The following is a 19,890-nucleotide window of genomic DNA, read 5'->3' as shown; positions in this document are numbered from 1 at the left end:
AAATTGAACATTTCAACTTAGAGTACACATTTTGTGCCCACATCTTTTAAACGTTATACACAGGCAAGATTATGAGTACAATCAACACACAAGCAAAACACAATCACAATGGACAATGTATGTATGAATGTGCACTTACGATCTGAGTGTCATTATCTGTGCTATAGAAACAGTCAGCTTTGTGCCATCGAGTGTGCCACTGTGTTATAAATTAATCGATAAGTGTGCGTGTGCGTGCCGCACATTACTGAGTGTTAACACAATAACACAGCACAGTGCTGTGTTACTCAGCCTTATAAGGAGGACAATTGGCGTTTTAAAGCTCTTGAGCTAGCCATTCAGAAATCAAACTATAAAAAATAAGCCAAAGAGGTAAAAGTCTAGTTAAGGGGTCGACTGCCAATACGCGTCAAAAAATATCGAAAGAAGTGTCAAAAGACGCGTATTAATCTCGAGAACAATAAACCGATGGCGGAAAAGAAAATTTTTATCTCTGTCCGGAGATATTTGCAGTTGAAGTTGGCGATTTCCATGTGGTTGTTGTTGTGTTCATACCCACAAAAAAAATTGTCCATCACCGTGGCGGAAGCTACGGTTATACCACACACCCGGACTTGGCATGGCATAGCCCAGGGTTATTTTTTATAAGCGCGGCCGAAGGCCGCCAACGCAGAAAGGTGTTCTGCGAAAAAATACTATGGATCCCCCCCCGATTTCGAAGGTACCCGAGGGTCTTTTTTCGGTTTTTCGTTAATATCTTTTGAACGAGTTAAAATTTTTATTTTCCGCCTTGGGATTATTAATAGTGATGTCAAGATGCGTCGTTTGACACCTCTTTCGATATTTTTGGTAGCGTATTAGCAGTCCACCCCTCAAATAGCCTATTACCGCCAAAGATTTGAGGCCTCCGTTTTGCGAATCCGAAAGCGGAAATCAAAAATTTTACTTCTGTCGAAAGTTATTCACAAACAACCGTAAAATGTGCCGAGAGGGTCCGAAATATAGGGCCTGATCCATACTTTTTTTGCACAGAACACCTTTCTACGTTGGCGGCCTTTAGCAGTGATTTAAAAAATAACCCTGGGTGGGTCCGACACCGGTTTGGGGATCAAAACTCAATGCGCGCAGAACACCTTTCTGCATTAGTATGTGTGTGTGTGCACAACAAATCTGGCAAAAAAACGACCACATGAAAATTTGATCCGATTTTTTGCTTATTTGACAGAAATTAAAACTTAAATTTTCGCTTTTGGACTCTAAAAACGGAGGTCGAGACGCGTCATTTGATACCACCTTTGAAAATTTTTGTTACAAATTAGGTGGTGCACCGTCTTGTAAAACGTTACCGAGGCTAACTGTTGAGTTACTGGTAGCACTCTAAGTGGAGACTATCCACATATGTATATGATCAAAGCGAACTATTAGGTCCGCATGAGCAGAGTGTTCATAAAAATAAGAGTAATTAGAACCAACTTCGAAGATTGAGTTCAGTAGAAAGACCCGGTTTATTGATCAAGCTCAGAACGGTACGGCCCAAATCTTGTGTAACACTTGGTTTTGTAATATACAAAATTAACACAAATGACGGAGCTAGTACGAGGAGAAGCTTCCGAATCGGACGACGAAAGCCATTTGAAAGTAAGATCGGTACACAGAATATAAACCATAACGCTTTCAAAAATTGTGTTTACTTTTATTTTAATAGGGAGCAAATATATTCGCATCTGAAATCCCAGGCGAAGCTACTGAGTCTGATGAAGGTAAAGTTTTTATACATGGTGTTGCTTAACGCATAATAGACCAACCCTTATATGATTCCTATTGGCCCGATAAACAGCTCATTTTTGGCACGCTTGCCAAGGCAGCCGGTTCTGTGTACCGGAGCGACTCGGCATTTTTCCAGACCAAGGACTGTTATTTCAGTGTAACCCCATTTAATTTGTTACGTCCCTCCCACAAATAGTCATCCTCCCAGCAGCGGGACTGCTCCATATTCTCTTGCTCCGGGAAAGTATCGAATCCAATCCGGGTCCGTCTCCTGACCCCGGTACTGTAAATAGTTTTGCTCCGTCTGCCGGAAAAGAATCCTTTTAGGACGGTCATACCCTTGTCATTGTGTCTCGGACAGGTTGTTCTGGGCTAGATCCCAAAACCCGACGTCCACGTAACTTTTATAAATCCTTTGTGGCTCCTTGCTGTTCACGCACAAGGTCGTCCCGTCTCCTCCCCCCTCCCCTCTTTTCCGGCAGCAATCGTGTAGGTCAGGGAAACAGATTCTTAGTCCCTACCTCCTTTTGCACCGTTTGTCAGCACAGAATATATATGTTTTCGACATCCGCCCAATACAGCTCCTGCCTTGGACGGTGCCACTTTCCTAGATGTTCTGGCCTCCGCGACGGCAATTAGCACATGTCTTCAACCTGTCTCTTTCCACCTTTGTCATACCCGAAAAATGGAAAATGGCCAAGGTGGTCCCGCTCCTAAAGCCTGGGAAACGAGCTAACATAGGAGAGTCATATCGCCCGATATCTCTCCTATCGCCAGTAGCCAAGACGCTTGAAGCCATTTTGCTCCCCAACTTCAAAGCAAATTTTCAACTAGCCTGTCTAGAAAACTTCATAGCACAACCACCGCGCTAAATGCCATTAGCACCCAGATAAATTGCGGTTTAAATCACGGCTACCTCCCTGTCCTCTTCAGTTGTTTCACCTTGCTAAACCGGGCATTATCACCGACTAAATCATCCGAGACCTTATTTACAACATGTACGTCCCAGATGTCGACCATTTTGAACATCCGCGTCGATGGCACTACGCTACCGACTGTCCTACACCCCAAAATCCTGGGTGTGACGTTTGATCAGGACCTACATACTATCCCAAATAATATTTTCTTTTTGTAAGAGAGTCGTCGAGATTACAATGGAATAGGACATCAGCCGCAAACTGGCAAAATATATTTAATACCGAAAACATCTGGTATTTTAGTATTCAAATTTTTATAATTTGGAAATTTTTCAGATTAATTTTTATTACCTAACTTAACTTACAAAATTGATTATTTTATCAGAATACGGTTCACATTAGATTGCATTTTTCTCGATTGTTCGGACTCAACCTTAACCAATTTTATATTAAACAGGCGTAAAAAATTACGTCCCAAAATAACTGGCACAGACATGCATTCATCTGAAACAATTTTAAGTTCAACAGTTTTATTTTATTTGTGATTATTATTGCAAGTTTAATAATTCCAAGAATCTCCAAAGTATTTCCTCCGCTTGCTCTGGATCGTCCGTGGGTGAAGGACAAAGACGTCGTCCGTGACGGGTGGCTGCGCCTGGATTGAGGGAGGTTAGGTCGCAAGTGCTGTTGGCGCCCTTGGGCAAGCATCGGAGTACCCTAGTTGGGTTTGCGGCCTAAAAAATAGCGCGATGAAACCCGTCGGGGGGTTACCGTCGCTGAGACTAGAACATCTAGGGAAGTGGCACCGTCCAAGAAAGGAACTGCATTGGGTAGGCGTTGCAAGCATATATATTCTGTGCTGGGAAACGGTGCACAAGGTGATAAGGACTTAGAGTCTATTTCCCTGACCTACTCGTGTGCTGGTGTTAGAAAGAGCTAAAAATACCCTGCTACGGAGACCCAGGGTTGGAGCGGCCGTATGAGCTGGTTGTGGGGGAAACTCGTTTTTTATTTTTTAAGTCAACCGACATTGGTTATACATACATACGTGCATCCGTCGGCCTATCCGTCCGAGGTGTCATCTTAACACGTTTTTTTTTTGTTATAACTTTCATTCAAAGAAATGTATTGTGATGAAATTCAATATACACATTTTCTCACAGTGACTAAGATTCCTGCTAAAAATGGGAATAATAGGAATGCAATCACTCCCACTTGGTATGGTAAGCACCTTGTCGATGGTGTGATGGCTTAGTCAAACTCCATAGCTCCGGACTAGGTGTCTGAGATCTTTAGGGCATTCCATCTACGCCGTTATGCCTATTAGAAGGTGGCGGGATCTCAGTGATCAATAACTTTGGCTAAGGGATGATTTACAGCCAGAGGGTATATCCGACTCTATTTCAATCTTCCCGATACTTGTGTTGATAACATGGAGGGAGGGAGAATACAGTCATAAGCGAGAGCAGGCAAAAGCGCTGCAAGCGATGTGTCGGATAAGGGAAGCAAAATTAGCCTAAAATCAACGGGGTCCGTTATGGAACGGCAGGGGAATCGAACAAGAGAACAGTAATAGGGACGGATCAGAGAGACCGTGTAGGCAGAATGCAGTTCAAGAGTTTTCCCGTGAGAAACCTTCAGTAAAACCAGTATGAGAAGGTAGAAGCTTCACACGGGAGAATGAAACAAACACGTACAACTATCGAAACAGCGCTAAATCGATCCTTCCTGCTCCTTTTGATGCTTTCGGCGAAAAACAACGTTGTCCACATTATGAATTATTTGAGATTACTCGAGTTTATCCCGGACTTTGGACGCTTCAACGAAGATGAAAAGTAAAACTAAAGCTAAATAGCCAAAGTGGCAAGGTTAAAGGACCTCAATTTTACCTGTTGTTTAAACTCGCACTAAAAAACTGTGCTTAAAATAAAATAAGGTAATAGTCTAGTTGAGGGGTCGACTGCTAATACGCTACCAAAAATATCGAGAGAGGTGTCAAACGACGCGTATTAATCTCGAGAACAATAATCCGATGGCGGAAAAGAAAAATTTTATCTCTGTCCGGAGATATTTGCATTTGAAGTTGGCGATTTCCATGTGGTTGTTGTTGTGTTAGTACCCCCCAAAAAAATTGTGCATCACCGTGGCGGTAGCCACGGTTATACCACACACCCGGACTTGGCATGGCTTAGCCCAGGGTTATTTTTTATAATCGCGGCCGAAGGCCGTCAACTCAGAAAGGTGTTCTGCGCAAAAATACTATGGATCCGACCCCCGGTTTCGGAGGTACCCGCGGATCTTTTTTCGGTTTTTCGTTAATATCTTTTGAACGCGTTAAAATTTTTATTTTCCGCCTTCGGATTATTAATACTGATGTCAAGACGCGTCGTTTGACACCTCTCTCGATTGGTAGCGTATTAGCAGTCGACCCCTCAACTAGACTATTACCTAAAATAAAATTTAAATAAAAACTTTAGTAGCATACACGTACAAGCAAAACAATTAACATACAAATATGTTTCCTTTAACATCGTCTTCATTTTACAGGCATGGCTCCTACAAATGTAGACTTAAGGCAGCCTGAACAATGCTATCATCCGCTGGCAAAATCCTGAGCCAGATAAATAATTTTGCATGTAAATACAACAACGACGATTTGAGCTAGATAAATCCAGATAGAAGTCTGGTTCAATTTGTGAGCCAGATAATTTGTTAATTCTTTTTAGGTTGGTAACGCGGCCTTTAATATACCTACTTTTTCAAAAATAGATGTCGCTGCTTAGCCTTTCGCCGTATGAGTTAAATCAAAAACAGCGGCGACATCTGCCTATCACATTTCACGTGTGCGAAAATTTCACGACATCTGCTTCTCAAGTCTCAAGGATCCAGAGCATTCCCGTGAGAATTGAGCGTGAGCCGGAGCTGTAAAGCTCACTGAAAGACGGCATAAAAGTTTCATAACCCGGTTAATCTTAAGTTGGCAACTCTGGCTAAGCAAGTCGAAAGTTTCTTTGCTCGGCTATTTGAAAATTTAATTAATTTGTTTAAAGTGTCAAACAATTGTGAGAATTGCTAAATACATGGTTATATCCTTTCTATTGATCGGAAGTTAATGAACGTTTTTTGTTCTCTGGCGTATTTCTTGTAAAAGTGGATAATTGTGAATCTAAAATTAAATTGCAGTGCAACAACAGTAACTAATGCATTTATAAATTTAATTGCATGCAACAACAACTAGTGCAAGAACAAGTAAATGCACTTTGCGCCATTACTAACTAACCTGACACTTGCCAAGCGGTCTACTGCGCCACCTGTGTGTGAAGACATCTGTCCATCAGTTTATATAAAGGTTACCAGACGTTCATGGGTTGGATTTTATATAAGGTGCCACGATTTTCAAACTTTTGTTGATTAGTAGGGGTTGAGGGGGTCCTAAAAATCACCAAAATGGAATCCGCATCTCTAGGAAACTCTTAGTATATGAAATATAAGCCTTTTAATTTCCAAACTTAGTAAAATTTCAACTTAAGTCCTGCACTTAAAATTCGGGTCGCACATGTCGATAGCGGTATCAAAAGACGCGTATTTGCGTCAAGATTCACAATCCGAAAGCAGAAACTATATTTTTTATCTCGTTTAAAAGTTATTCGCGGAAAACCCTTCGATACTATTGTCGCTTTTTTCGTTGTTGCAATTAAACAAACGAAAACAAATGAAGGTGGTGAATAGTGTTGCGAGCTCCGCAACAATATCTTTTTATCTTGGTAGAACATTATAAGGTGGTGGCACGTCGACATACATGCAAACAAACATACTCTATCAATGTATTTTGATTTTGTAAAACTCTGACGGGTTTCTTTGGAGGTGAGTTTTTATGTTAGTTTTCTTGTTGCCGGTGTCGGATCGGTTAAGGGTAATTTTTTTAAAGGTATTCTACGCAGAATTACTGTGCATGGCGTAGCCGGTGTTAGATCAGCTAAGGGTTGTTTTTGTAAAGTGCGGCCGAAGGCCGCCTACGTAGAAGGGTGTACTACGCAGAAGGACATCACCGTGGCGGTAGCCACGGTTATACCACACATCCGGACTTGGCATGGCGTAGCCCAGGGTTATTTTTTATAAGCGCGGCCGAAGGCCACCTATGCAAAAAGGTGTTCTACGCAGAATTACTGTGCATGGCCACCAAAAACCAGCTTTTTCAATTTTTTGGTAAATAAAAGCTAGAAAATTTAAAGATGTATATACATCAGATAAAATGTATTTTTTTATGTTATTTTTCGATTTTTTAATTTTTGAAATCCATCCACTAGCTTCGGAGATATTTTGATTTGAAAAATTCATAATTTCGCCTTTTGACATAGAATTACCCCCAAACCTTTCATTTGCACCAAAATAGAAATAATAGAAATCAGCATAAAAATCTCTATAAAGAAATGTCAAAAGACGCGTATTAATCTCGAGAACAATAATCCGAAGGCGGAAAAGAAAAATTTTATCTCTGTCGGGAGATATTTGCAGTTGAAGTTGGCGATTTTCATGTGGTTGTTGTTGTGTTTGTACCCACAAAAAAAATTTTGCATCACCGTGGCGGTAACCACGGTTATACCACACACCCGGACTTGGCATGGCGTAGCCCAGGGTTATTTGTTATAAGCGCGGCCGAAGGCCGCCAACGCAGAAAGATGTTCTGCGCAAAAATACTATGGATCCCACTCCCGGTATCGGAGGTACCCGCGGGTCTTTTTTCAGTTTTTCGTTAATGTCTTTTGAACGAGTTAAAATTTTTATTTTCCGCCTTCGTATCATCAATACTGATGTCAAGACGCGTCGTTTGACACCTCTCTCGATATTTTTGGTAGCGTATTAGCAGTCGACCCCTCAACTAGACTATTACCGCCCCTTTTTGTAAATTCTTATCATAAAAAATTTTAATATTTACTTAAAAATCTCGCGTTCCGGTAAATTAAATACATTAATTTCAAATTATTCAGAGAATTACAAAAACAAAATACATTGATAGTGTATGTTTGTTTGCATTTATGTCGACGTGCCACCACCTTATAATGTTCTACCAAGATAAAAAGATATTGTTGCGGAGCTGGCAACACTATTCACCACCTTCATTTGTTTAATTGCAACCATTGTAAACTTTACCAAGTAGCGCAACTAACAGCTGATCGCTCACAATTTGTACACACACACAAACATCACTAATGGCCATATTACGGAAATCTTAGGGAAATTGAAGTTAAATTTTTAAACAGACAAAATGTTATAATTTTGGAATATATACCATCTAGGACACCTTAATTGCAGTAATTGAAAGAAAATGTTTGCTTATACTCAAGTATTTAATTATATTTTCTAAATTTATCTGTAATATTGATACAATGATTGATCCAATGCAACTCTGGTCTTCCTACTGTCCTTCATTCCACTCCATTCGAGTGCCTATTTTCACGGCCTGAGAGTGCCTTCCACTCTATTCGCAACATAACCTCGAATTAAGCTGCCAAACTATATAGTAAACAATGATTGCAACAAAGAAAAAAGACAATAGTATCGACGGGTTTTCCGCGATAAAAAATAAACGTGATAAAAAATATAGTTTCTGCCTTCGGATTCTAAATCTTGACGCAAATACGCGTCTTTTGATATCGCTATCGACACGTGCGACCCGAATTTTAAGTGCAGGACTTAAGTTGAAATTTTACTAAATTTGGGAATTAAAAAGCTTATATTTCATAAACTAAGAGTTTCCTAGAGTTGCGGACGATAATTTTGTGATTTTTAGGACCCCCTCCACCCCTCGAAAAAAAAGTTGGAAAATCGTGGCACCTTTATTCAAAATATTCCCCCTCAACTTACTCATGGATGACTTTTGCGGAAAATGTGATAAGGGTTTTGGTCGTACTGACAATACAAGTGTGCCGTGTAATGGCTTTTGTAAAAAGCGCTTCCATCGTGCGTGCTGTGAGGGCGCCATCACTGAATATGACGTTAAACTAATAAAATCAAATTATAATATACGCTACATGTGTGTGGAGTGTTTAAATGCGCGTGTTAAAATTTCGAAGGCATTTGACTCCGTCCTAGCCTCTCAAAAACTGGGGCTGGAAGCTATAATGACTGCCTTTGAAGTAAAATTCAGGGATTTGTCTACCCAAATAGATGGCATAAAAAACTTAATTTGTTGTAACCAAACTGTTAACATAGAGGAAGAAAAAAGTAGCAAAAAAGACAAAGCGAAGGAAAAAGCAAGTTCAAATAAGTGCAGTGCTAAAAATAAAAACATAAACAATAAGAACAATCGTGATAGCATTGGTGTGTTGGCTGCCGAAATCGGTGCGCTCAAAGCTGCAGTGAGTTCGTGTACTTTGCCCCCAAAACACAACAACGATGCTATGCTTACATATGCATCGGATCTATGCACTTTCTCGCCGTTGCCTTCTGGCTCGCATTCGCAGTGTACGGGTCCCCCTCTCAACACTCCTCTAGAAGGTTCACAGCTACATATAGCTGATAATGCAACGGCTATGCTCACACTTACATCCCTCTCTGTGCCTATCCCACCTTCTTTTTCGTCAAATGTATTGTCACCGTCCGCTATCTGCAGTGACGCCAGGCTGCCTACTGTTGAAAATTCTGGTGCCGCTAATTAAAACAATTTCACCGCCGCCGATAATGTACATACTGTCGTCCCACATACTAATAATGATGCCGTTCTTTTTGTTGTTGTAGCAATGCTCGCCCCACCTAATTGCCGCGACCGATCACAAATTGTCATCAATAATAATGATGCCGTCGACACCTCAAGTACCTCTTATGCTGTAAATACCAATGATAAGCCTCATTCCGCTAATATTGGGTCTGCTGATAACGCTGATAATATTATTAATGATGTTAATACTGGAGTGCAACCTGAGGCCCACAGAGAGGTGACTGCTGTGCCGCCTCCTCGTAGGTCGATATTTGTATCACGGCTTCACGCATCGTTGACGGAAGATGGCATAAGCATTGTGAATGATGACTAAGTGTGATATCTTCTGCATAAACGTCAAAATTCCAAAGCGATTGGATCACCTGATTTGTAAATGACTATCGCTGTCTCATTATGTATCTCTTTCTATCACCCGCTGAAGATAGGCGCCGCAATATTGAACAGCCTGTCAAAACGCTGAAAAGTAGCCATATTGAACAGCCTGTCAGGCAGTTGACAGATAAGATAACACACTTTGTCATCATTCCCAATGGACATAAGTGTTTACCATAGTGTACCTAGACAAGTGTGTCAACTAAGCAATATACGTCAAAACTACAAACAGCCTCGCTCACCTGATGCAAATCTCGGGTCTAGAGTTGCATTTTTGGTACGTAAGAGTACTTCAAGCTGAGTTGCATTTGATAGTTTAATAAAATTTTGTAGTATTTACAGATGAAATAGTTGCATATATTTCAGCGGAAATAAGAATACTAGAAGATTTGTAGCCTGCAATAATGCGGAAACACACGGAAAGCAAAATTTATTTAAATTAGAGTCAAAATATAAAGCGCCACACGTGTAACATGGAAAAATTTCACTTCTATGGCTGTTTACACAAATGCATAAGGGCAAAATTATATAAAAGCTTTGGTCGCTTCAAAGCAAATATAACGTATGGCGTTTCATTGTTTTTCGTATGGCGTTGTCAAAGCGTAGGCACGCAACCAAAGCATTTATGGAAATTGTTTGATACTTCGCCAGACAGATGAATTAATTAATGCAACACAACCAAAGCGTCTGTGTAAATCCGCCTTAATTTTTATAGCTGTGAAAGTCTCCTGAAAATAAAATGGTGCTGTAAGTGCAAACAAATCAAACTCCTATATGACACTGCTTTATTTTCTATGTTTTTTCTCTTATATTTTCTGTCGAGGGAGCCAATAAGGTTTAAGTACCGGTGTAAGTGTGTGAACTATATTTAAAAAAACTAACGAAATACAAGAAAAATACAAAGTAGTTCATTAAAAACAAACAAGCCAGTTTGTATTTCGATAGGGTTTTTTGACAATAGGCCGTTTTTTCTTTATTTTTTCGGACAAATGAAAATTTTTGTTTTTGGTTTCAAAATTTTGTGCGTAAAAACACAACTAAATTCAAAGTGTAAATTGTGTGTGCAAATGAGTTTTCAATAAGTGTACATTTTTCAGTTTTTCATAGTTAAGGAATTGACGTTTTCTCTGCTTTTTGCTCTTAAAAACCCTCTGTAATAAATTAAACTTTTAATAAAAATGAATAACTCTGAAATGAACACTTTTCGCCATGATATAAAATTAAAACGCTGTGGAACAGGAGCAACACTTTTGTGACTACATAAACCCTGTTTCAATCTTTTACGTCTCTGCACAGAACCCTAATTGACGTTTTCAACCAAAACAAGAATGGCAACCCAGATTTTCCCGTTATGCTCACTTAAGCGAGTGCCTGTCAGAAAGAAGTCAACACACTTGCACTTGTACACTATGGTGTTTACAAATTTAATTTTAAGTATGAAAGGGTCATCTCGTCTTTTAAAATATCAGTGCCTGATGCATATTTTGACAAAATTCTTGAACAGTCTTTTTGGCCGAAACATTCGGTGGTACATTTGTTCACAAAAAAGGCAAATGTAAGAATTTCAAAAAACTTACCGGACTCGGCAAGAATACCACAGACGTAAATATCGGTTTGTCTTATATATCTATTCATCTTCTGACTCTTCCCGTTTGGATTTACTTCAGGCCGGTTTGGACTCATTTCAATTATGGTGTACAGTAAATCTACTAGTTTTGAACTGCTGCAAATGTAAACTAATGCCATTTCACAGAGTCAACCCAGTTTTAAAATCCTATATGCTAGATGGTGCTCCCTTGGAGCGTATATCTGTAGTATGTGACCTAGGTGTTCTTTTTGATGCGAAGTTGAGCTTTAACATGCATATTTCATCTATTGTAAACAAGGCATCGGGTGTACTCGGATTTATTAAAAGACTAGCTTTTACCCGCGGTCCCGTCCGCAAGGAGGAGGAGCCTGCTTGTCAAGATATCTGTTTAAAAATTATTTTTGCCTAATGTATTTTATTTTTGTAATTTAGTAAAAAAAAAAGAACTAAATGAGAAGATAAGCTGAAAGGCACGCTTTCATGAATAGTACAATACAGTTTTTTTCGAATAAAAAAAAAATACATTTTGTTTTTAAATTAAATTAACTGATATGAGATGGGTGAAAGAATTACTACTCATAGAACGAAGGAGTGAAACTACAATTAGTTAAAACCAAAGAGAATTTTTTAGATGAAAATAGTGTTGCTTTTTCGGGTATTTAGTTGGTTAAAATATTACAAAAGTGTAATTATAGTTATAACAGTTCGTTACAGGATTCATTTAAAAACTCAAAAATAGAACGAAAAAGCTGTGTTAGATTGAAGATAAAACATACCGAATTTTAATTACGAATAATTATCAGCAAAAAAAAAAAAATCCAAAGCCATAAAAGCTCATAATTTAAAAAGGCATGTGTGCTGAACTACCGGTTGCGAAGAGACCTAAAATGATCCCGGAAGGGTCCCAAGTTGATAATAAAATTCCCGGACAGATCCCGAAAATCATTCAGAAATTAACCAGGAGGGGTCCCAAAATGATTCCGAAATAGTCACGAAAAATTCGTGAAATAAACCTGACGGGATCCAGAGAACCATCCAGAATTGTTCTCTGACGGGTCCGCAAAAGATTGTGAGGTAGTCCGGAAAGAGTCCCGAAAAAACTCCGACGGAATCCCGGACAGCTCCCGAAAATCATGCAGAATATATCAAGGAGGGGTCTCAAAATGATTCCGAAATAGTCCCGAAAAAGTCCCGAAATGACACTGAAAGGATCTCGGGCGGATCCCGAAAACCATCCAGAATTGATATCTAAAGGGGCCGCAAATTATCCCAAAATAGTCCAGAAAAAGTCCAGACAAAATTCCGACGGGATCTTGGACGAATCCCGAAAATCATTCAGAAATTATCCCGAAATAGTCCCAAAATGATTCCGAAATAGTCCAGAAAAAGTACCGAAATAACTCCGACGGGATCCTGGACAGATCCTGAAAATCATCCAGAAATTATCCCGGAGGGGTCCCAAAATGATCCCGAAAAAGTCCAGGAATGGCCCCGACGAGTTCCTGACGGATCCCGAAAACCATCCAAAAATTATGCCGGAAGGGACACCAAATGATCCCGAAAAAGTCACGAAATGACCCCGACGGGATCCCGAAAACTATCTAGAGATGGTGCCGGAAGGTACCGCAAACGATCCCGAAATAGTCCCGAAATGACCCGACGGGATTCCGAACGGATCGCGAAAACTATCCAGAAATGATGCCGGAAAGGTTCCCAAATGATCCCCTAATAGTCCCGAAATTACCCTGCTGGGATTCCGAACGGATCCCGAAAACCATACAGAAATTATGCCGAAAGGGTCTCCAAATGATCACGAATTAGTCGAGAAAAAGTCCCGAAATCACCCCGACGTGATCCCGGACGCATCCCGAAAACCATCTAGAAATGATGCCGAAAAATACCCCATATGATCCCGAAAAAGTTCCGAAATGACCCGGACGGGATCCCGAAAACCATCTAGAAATCATGCCGGAAGGTACCCCAAATGATCCCGAAAAAGTCCTAAAATGACCCCGACGGGTCCCGGACGAATCCCGAAAACCATCCAGAAATGATGCCGGAAGGGACCCCAAATGATCCCGAAAAAGTCCCGAAATTACCCCGACGGAATCCCGGACGGATACCGAAAACCATCTAAAAATGATGCCGGAAAATACCCCAAATGATCCCGAAAAAGTTCCGAAATGATCCCGACGGGATCCCGGACGGATTCCGAAAACTATCCAGAAATGATGCCGGAAAGGTCCTCAAATGATCCACGAATAGTCCCGAAATGACCCTGACGGGATCCCGAACGGATACCGAAAACCATCTAGAAATGATGCCGGAAAATACCCCAAATGATCCCGAAAAAGTTCCGAAATGATCCCGACGGGATCCCGGACGGATTCCGAAAACTATCCAGAAATGATGCCGGAGAGGTCCTCAAATGATCTCCTAATAGTCTCGCAATGACCCTGACGGGATCCCGAAGGTATCTCGAAAACCATACAGAAATGATGTCGGAAAATACCCCAAATGATCCCGAAAAAGTCCGAAATGATACAGACGGGATCCCGAACGGATCCCGAAAACCATCCAGAAATGATGCCGAAAGGGTCCCCAAATGATCCCGTATTAGTCGAGAAAAAGTTCCGAAATAACCCCGACGGAATCCCGGACGAATCCTGAAAACCATCCAGAAATGATCCCGGAGGGGACCCCAAATGATTCCGAAAAAGTCCCGAAATGATCCCAACGGGATCGCGGACGGATACCGAAATACAAATACAAATAAAGGTCTTCAAATTATCCCCTATTAGTCCCGAAATGATTCCCGACGGATCCCGGAAACTATGCAGAAATGATGCCGGAAAGGTCTTCAAATGATCCCCTAATAGTCCCGAAATGATCCTGGACGGATCCCGAAAACCATCCAGAAATGATGCCAAAAGGGACCCCATATGATCCCGAAAAAGCCCCGAAATGACCCGGACGGATCACGAAAACCATCCAGAAATGATGGCGGAAGGGACGCCATATGATCCCGAAAAAGTCCCAAAAAGACCCCGACGGGATCCCGGACGGATCCCGAAAACCATCCAGAAATGATCCCGGAAGGGTTTCTATATGACCCTAAGAGTTACATAGAAACATACAGGTAAAGCTAATAAAAGCGTGCTAATCAAAACAATTGAAGAAGGGTGGATGGCGGGAGGAGAAGGAGAGGACCACTGATCGTTTTTCCAAAATTGTTTAGATCTCGATCTGTATGTGCCAGATACCAAAAACTATTGATTTTGAAGAAAATGTATATTGAGTTATAACAATTTAAAGATTTTACACCAGAGGTGGTGAGAAGGGGGGAGGGGGGACGGAGGGTGTCACTGCTCATTTTGTAAGCCCTCGACTTATTTGACCTATTGAGTTGTAATATTGGTGAAGGTCAGTAAAGGTAAAATTATAATGTGAAAAAATTATAAAAAGTAATTGTTCGGAGGGGGCGTGGGACCACCACCCCCCTTTCCATGTTCGAAAAAATTTCGCTAGTAGAGTATTGTCTGTGTCCCAAATTTCATCAAAATCCGTGTAGCCGTTCTGGCGTGATTCAGTCACAAAGACGAAAAAATACAATAATTAAATTATAACTGTTCCTAGGGGGCGGGGACCTCCCCCCTTTTCAAAAAAATATAGCTAGTAGATCCTTCTAGGCTATTGGCTATATGTGGGCAAAATTTCATCCAAATCGGTCCAGCCGTTCTTGCGTGATAGAGTCACAAAGACAAACGTCTGGACAAACATCTAAACATCCAAACTTTGCCATTTATAATATATATTAGATATTAGATGGGCTAAAGAATTTGGTGATCCTTATTTAACCAAGACCCTTTACACATCTTTGGTTCGCACAATATTTGAGTATTGTTCCTGTATTTGGTCCCCGTTCAAAATATTGGGAGAGGTGTCAAAAGACGCGTTTCGATCCCAGGACCACGAATCCGAGAGCGGAAATTCAAAATTTAATTTCTGTCAAAAGTTATTTCCAAAAAAACGAAAAATGGCCCCGGAGCGCTCCGAAACCGGTGGTGGGATCCATAGTATTTTTGCGCATAACACCTTTCTGCATTGGCGGCCTTCGGCCGCGCTTATAAAAAATTACCCGGGGTGGGTCCAACACTGGTTTGGAAACCAAAACTATATCCGCGCAAAACACTTTTACCCACAGTTTTTCTTGTGGGTACTGCAAAATCATCAAAACAACAACAAACACATGAAAATGTTAGATTTTGTTTGCAAATATCTCCGAAACGAAATAAAATTTTGAATTTCCGCCTTCGGATTCGTGATCCTGGGTGCAAAGCGCGTCTTTTGCCACCTCTCTCGATATTTTTGGTAGCGTATTAGCAGTCGACCCCTCAACTAGACTTCTACCAAAATTACCCTGGGTGGGTCCAACACCGGTTTGGGGCCCAAAACTATATCCGCACAAAACACTTACGTCCACAATTTTTTTTGAGGGTACAACAACATTACAACAATCACATGAAAATCGCCAACTTCAACTATCTCCGGACAGAGATACAATTTTTCTTCTCCGCCTTCGGATTATTCTCGAGATTAATACGCGCATTAGCAGTGTCATGCTATCGTAAAGAATTACCCCCAAGTTCCATGAGGAGCTTGGGGTCACCAGAGCCTCGTCTATTAGTGAAACAGACACACAGATTTTTTTCTCTTATAGTCAAGGGATGTTTGCAAATCCCTTAACACACTAGGTTAAGAGAGAGCTGGCGATCTATACAATGGGCTCTGAACTTCTTTTTTATCTTATTAATTTAGGTGATAGTCTAGTTGAGGGGTCGACTGCTAATACGCTACCATCTTTAGAACAATAATCCGAAGGCGGAAAAGAAAAATTTTATCTCTGTCCGGAGATATTTGCAGTTGAAGTTGGCGATTTCCATGTGGTTGTTGTTGTGTTGTACCCACAAAAAAATTTGTGCATCACTGTGGCGGTAGCCACGGTTATACCACACACCCGGACTTGGCATGGCGTAGCCCGGGGTTATTTTTTATAACGCAGAAAGGTGTTCTGCGCAAAAATTCCATGGATCCGACCCCCGGTTTCGGAGGTACCCGCGGGTCTTTTTTCGGTTTTTCGTTAATATCTTTTGAACGCGTTAAAATTTTTATTTTCCGCCTTCGGATTATTAATACTGATATCAAGACGCGTCGTTCGACACCTCTCTCGATATTTTTGGTAGCGTATTAGCAGTCGATCCCTTAACTAGACTATTACCTTAATTTATAATCGCAAGTTCTTACGAGTGTATAGTAGCTTAAAATGAGATAAAACAATAAAAATTCACACAAAATAAAATCAAGGTTTTGCGGAATAATTTCTGAACTGTCATTAAAAATGACACTGTCATTTCGATCATTGTTTACTATATAGTTTGGCAGCTTAAATAGAGATTATGTTACGAATAGAGTGGAAGGCAGTGGACTAGGCAGTCGAATGTCATATAATGAAGGAATGGTGTTCGGAGTTTTTTCAAAGTTAAAAAAAAAAATGATAAAGCTTTAATATAAATAAAACTATTGTTTTAATAACAACAAAAACGCCGTATATATTCTATATACATAAATTCGTAAGAATTATCTCACTTCAAAATTTGAGTTAAATAATCTAAAGTTTTTGTTTGAAACTGAGTCGAGAACTGTGCGTGTGAATGTGCGAATTTTCACCGATCAGCTGTTAGTTGCGCTACTTGGTAAAATTTACAATGATTTCGATGACAGTACGGAATGTTACATGTGTTAGTGGAGAGCGAAAAAAGCTTTGAATGTGTGGGTGAACTAGTTACCCCCGTCTTGTAGGGTAATTAGTTCCCATGGTTGTATTTATGATCTTACAACTCGGCCAACCTGAAACTGTATCCACCTCGATATAATATCTTAATTTCTATTTTTACTGTCGTACATTTCCTAATCTGATACAATTCGTTATTTGTGTTCAGAATTACAGCTCGCACTGTATTGACCTTGATACATTATAACTTACTTTCTATCTTCACTTTCGTACATTTCTTAATCTAATACAATTCGCTATTTGCTTTCAGTTACAGCTCGGCCAATCTGACACTGTAATCGACCTCGATACAATATAACTTAATTTCTAACAAATATTAGTCTGATTCCTCTACATCTCCATCCGGCGATTGAGGTCAGCTTTTATTCGGTAGGCTTCAACTACTCCATCATAAGGCAACTGTGTGAGCTGGCAGTTATCAATATCCCGTACAACATACCTATCATGACAGACCACCTTGTGTATTACATATGGATCTTTGTATACGGGAATAAATATTTTTTTACTTCCGCAAGTAGTATCAACGTTTCTTATAACAACATAGTTTCCTACGTCGTACGTCTTGGTTGTAGTTGTTGAATTAATCCAAGGATTTCCAATGTCGCATAAATTAATTTAGCCAAATAAGTATTGCAGTATTCATTCGTTTTTATTAGAAAAAAGTGTACTTTACAAAAGACCGATATATACATACATAACATACAGGATCAACTAACTGAACTAACTTAAAAAAAAGGGTTGCCATAAATGTTGAAATGGTATTTGACATTTGTCGTCTTTCAGTGAGTTTTACAGCTCCGGCTCACGCTCAATTCTCACGGGAATGCTCTGGATCATTGAGAGACTTGAGAAGCAGATGTCGTGAAATTTTCCACACGTGAAATGTGATAGGCAGATGCCGCTGCTGTTTTTCATTTAACTCATACGGCGAAAGGCTAAGCAGCGACATCTATTTTTGAAAAAGTAGGTATACTAAAGGCCGCGTTGCCAACCTAAAAAGAAATAATTAACAAATTATCTGGCTCACAAATTGAACCAGACCTATCTGGATTTATCTGGCTCAAATGGTTGTTGTACCATTTACATGCAAATTATTTATCTGGCTCAGGATTTTGCCACCGGATGATAGCTAGTGATATCTCAACACTTCCACTCATTGTCTAATAAAATTTCAGCTATATTTTAAAACTCCTTGTTAATCAAATGTTAAATTCATATATTGGCATAAAAGTATGTGCCGATTCTGATTTAATGGCTTTAATGGCTGCAATTTGTTCTTCGGTACAAATATATTCCAAGTCGAAATAGCCTTCTTCAAATTTTTCCCTTATGAAGTGATATTCGACATCAATATGCTTCGTTCGTTTGTGGAATACGGGGTTTTTGATTAGTCGGATCGCGCTTATATTATCCACGTATAGCTTGACCTTGAAATCGTTTTTCCCCGACAGCTCGGCCACAAGTAAATTTAACCAAACTAGCTCTTTAACTGCTTGACAGGCGGCTACATACTCCGATTCTGTTGAAGAAGTTGATACTGACTGTTGCCTGATTGACGCCCAACTAATAACACCCGAACCAATATGGAAGACATAACCGCTCGTTGACATTCTAGTATCTGTGTCTCCAGCGTAGTCTGCATCGCTATAACCAACCAAATCAAATTTACTGTCGCTTTTGTAAAGGATACCTGTACTTAACGTGCCCCTTATGTACTTCATGATTCGTTGTACAGCATTAATATGTGCTGCAGTTGGTCGCTCCAAATATCGGCTCACGACACCTTTAGCATAACTGATATCTGGTCTTGTTCCGATTGCCAAATACATCAGACTGCCAACGGCTTCTCGATACGGAAATTATTTTTCGTGCTTGTCGTTTACAAAATCACTAAGCTTTTGATTGAAGTTCATCGAAACTGATACTGCTTTACAATCCATCATGTTAAAACGATTTAAAACTTTCATGGTATATGCTTTTTGGTGTATATGGATTGAATTATCGGATAACTTTTCAATTTCGAACCCGAGAAAATATTTGGCTTCAAATACTTTTACTACAAAATGTTGTCGTAAGTATGAAATGATCACATCAATTTCGCTCTCTTCGTTTGTTGCTAACAATCCATCATCCACATAGATGGCGATAATGGTTATTTCATTGTCCTTCTTACGAACAAACACACATGGATCTGAACTGCTAGGCGTGAAATCGAATTTGCGAATGAAAAACGTGATTTTTTGGTTCCAGCATCGCGAAGCTTGCTTAAGTTTATATAAGCTTTTGATTAATTTGCATACGCGCCTACTCTTGTCTTCATAACCTACTGGTTGTTTTTCCTTTAGTTCACCGTAAAAAAAAGCTGTTTTAGTGTCGAACTGAATTAGCTTCATTATTAAATTGTGGAGCTTTTCGGCCGATTTTTTTGAAATAAAACCATCGTTTATTTTAATGCAAAATTATATAAATATAAAAAACACCGCACATCTTCTCTTGTCTAGGCTCAGACATTTTGTGACTCGCTGCCAAATCCAAAATTAATCGAACCGACGTATATTTCACTACTGGACTAAAAGCTTCTTCATAATCCACACCATACTGTTGTGTGAAACCACGAACAACTCAACGCGCTTTGAATCGTTCTATCGTGCTATCTGGGTTTTGCTTCACTTTGAAC

At 40.0% G+C, this 19,890-nt stretch overlaps 1 protein-coding gene across 2 annotated transcripts in view; it reads left to right on the top strand.

Annotated features, from left to right (window-relative positions):
- The first annotated feature begins 231 nt into the window (after positions 1-231).
- The window catches only part of Blos3 (Biogenesis of lysosome-related organelles complex 1, subunit 3), a 41,396-nt gene continuing 21,737 nt past the window's right edge, over positions 232-19,890 (top strand). Inside the window, exons 1-3 of one of the 2 annotated variants that reach the window (XM_067786565.1) lie at positions 232-372; positions 1,320-1,638; positions 1,706-1,760. In XM_067786565.1, coding sequence (XP_067642666.1) covers positions 1,582-1,638; positions 1,706-1,760 — 112 coding nt within the window. In that variant the 5' untranslated portion in view covers positions 232-372; positions 1,320-1,581. Of the gene's footprint in view, positions 373-1,225; positions 1,639-1,705; positions 1,761-19,890 lie in introns of both variants that reach the window. The other variant, XM_067786566.1, reaches the window with a different exon arrangement.

The sequence above is a fragment of the Eurosta solidaginis genome, chromosome 5 (assembly GCF_040869045.1).
Source record: "Eurosta solidaginis isolate ZX-2024a chromosome 5, ASM4086904v1, whole genome shotgun sequence".
In the NCBI taxonomy this organism is placed as follows: Eukaryota; Metazoa; Arthropoda; class Insecta; order Diptera; family Tephritidae; genus Eurosta; species Eurosta solidaginis.
This window is presented reverse-complemented; position numbering and strand designations above follow the sequence as displayed.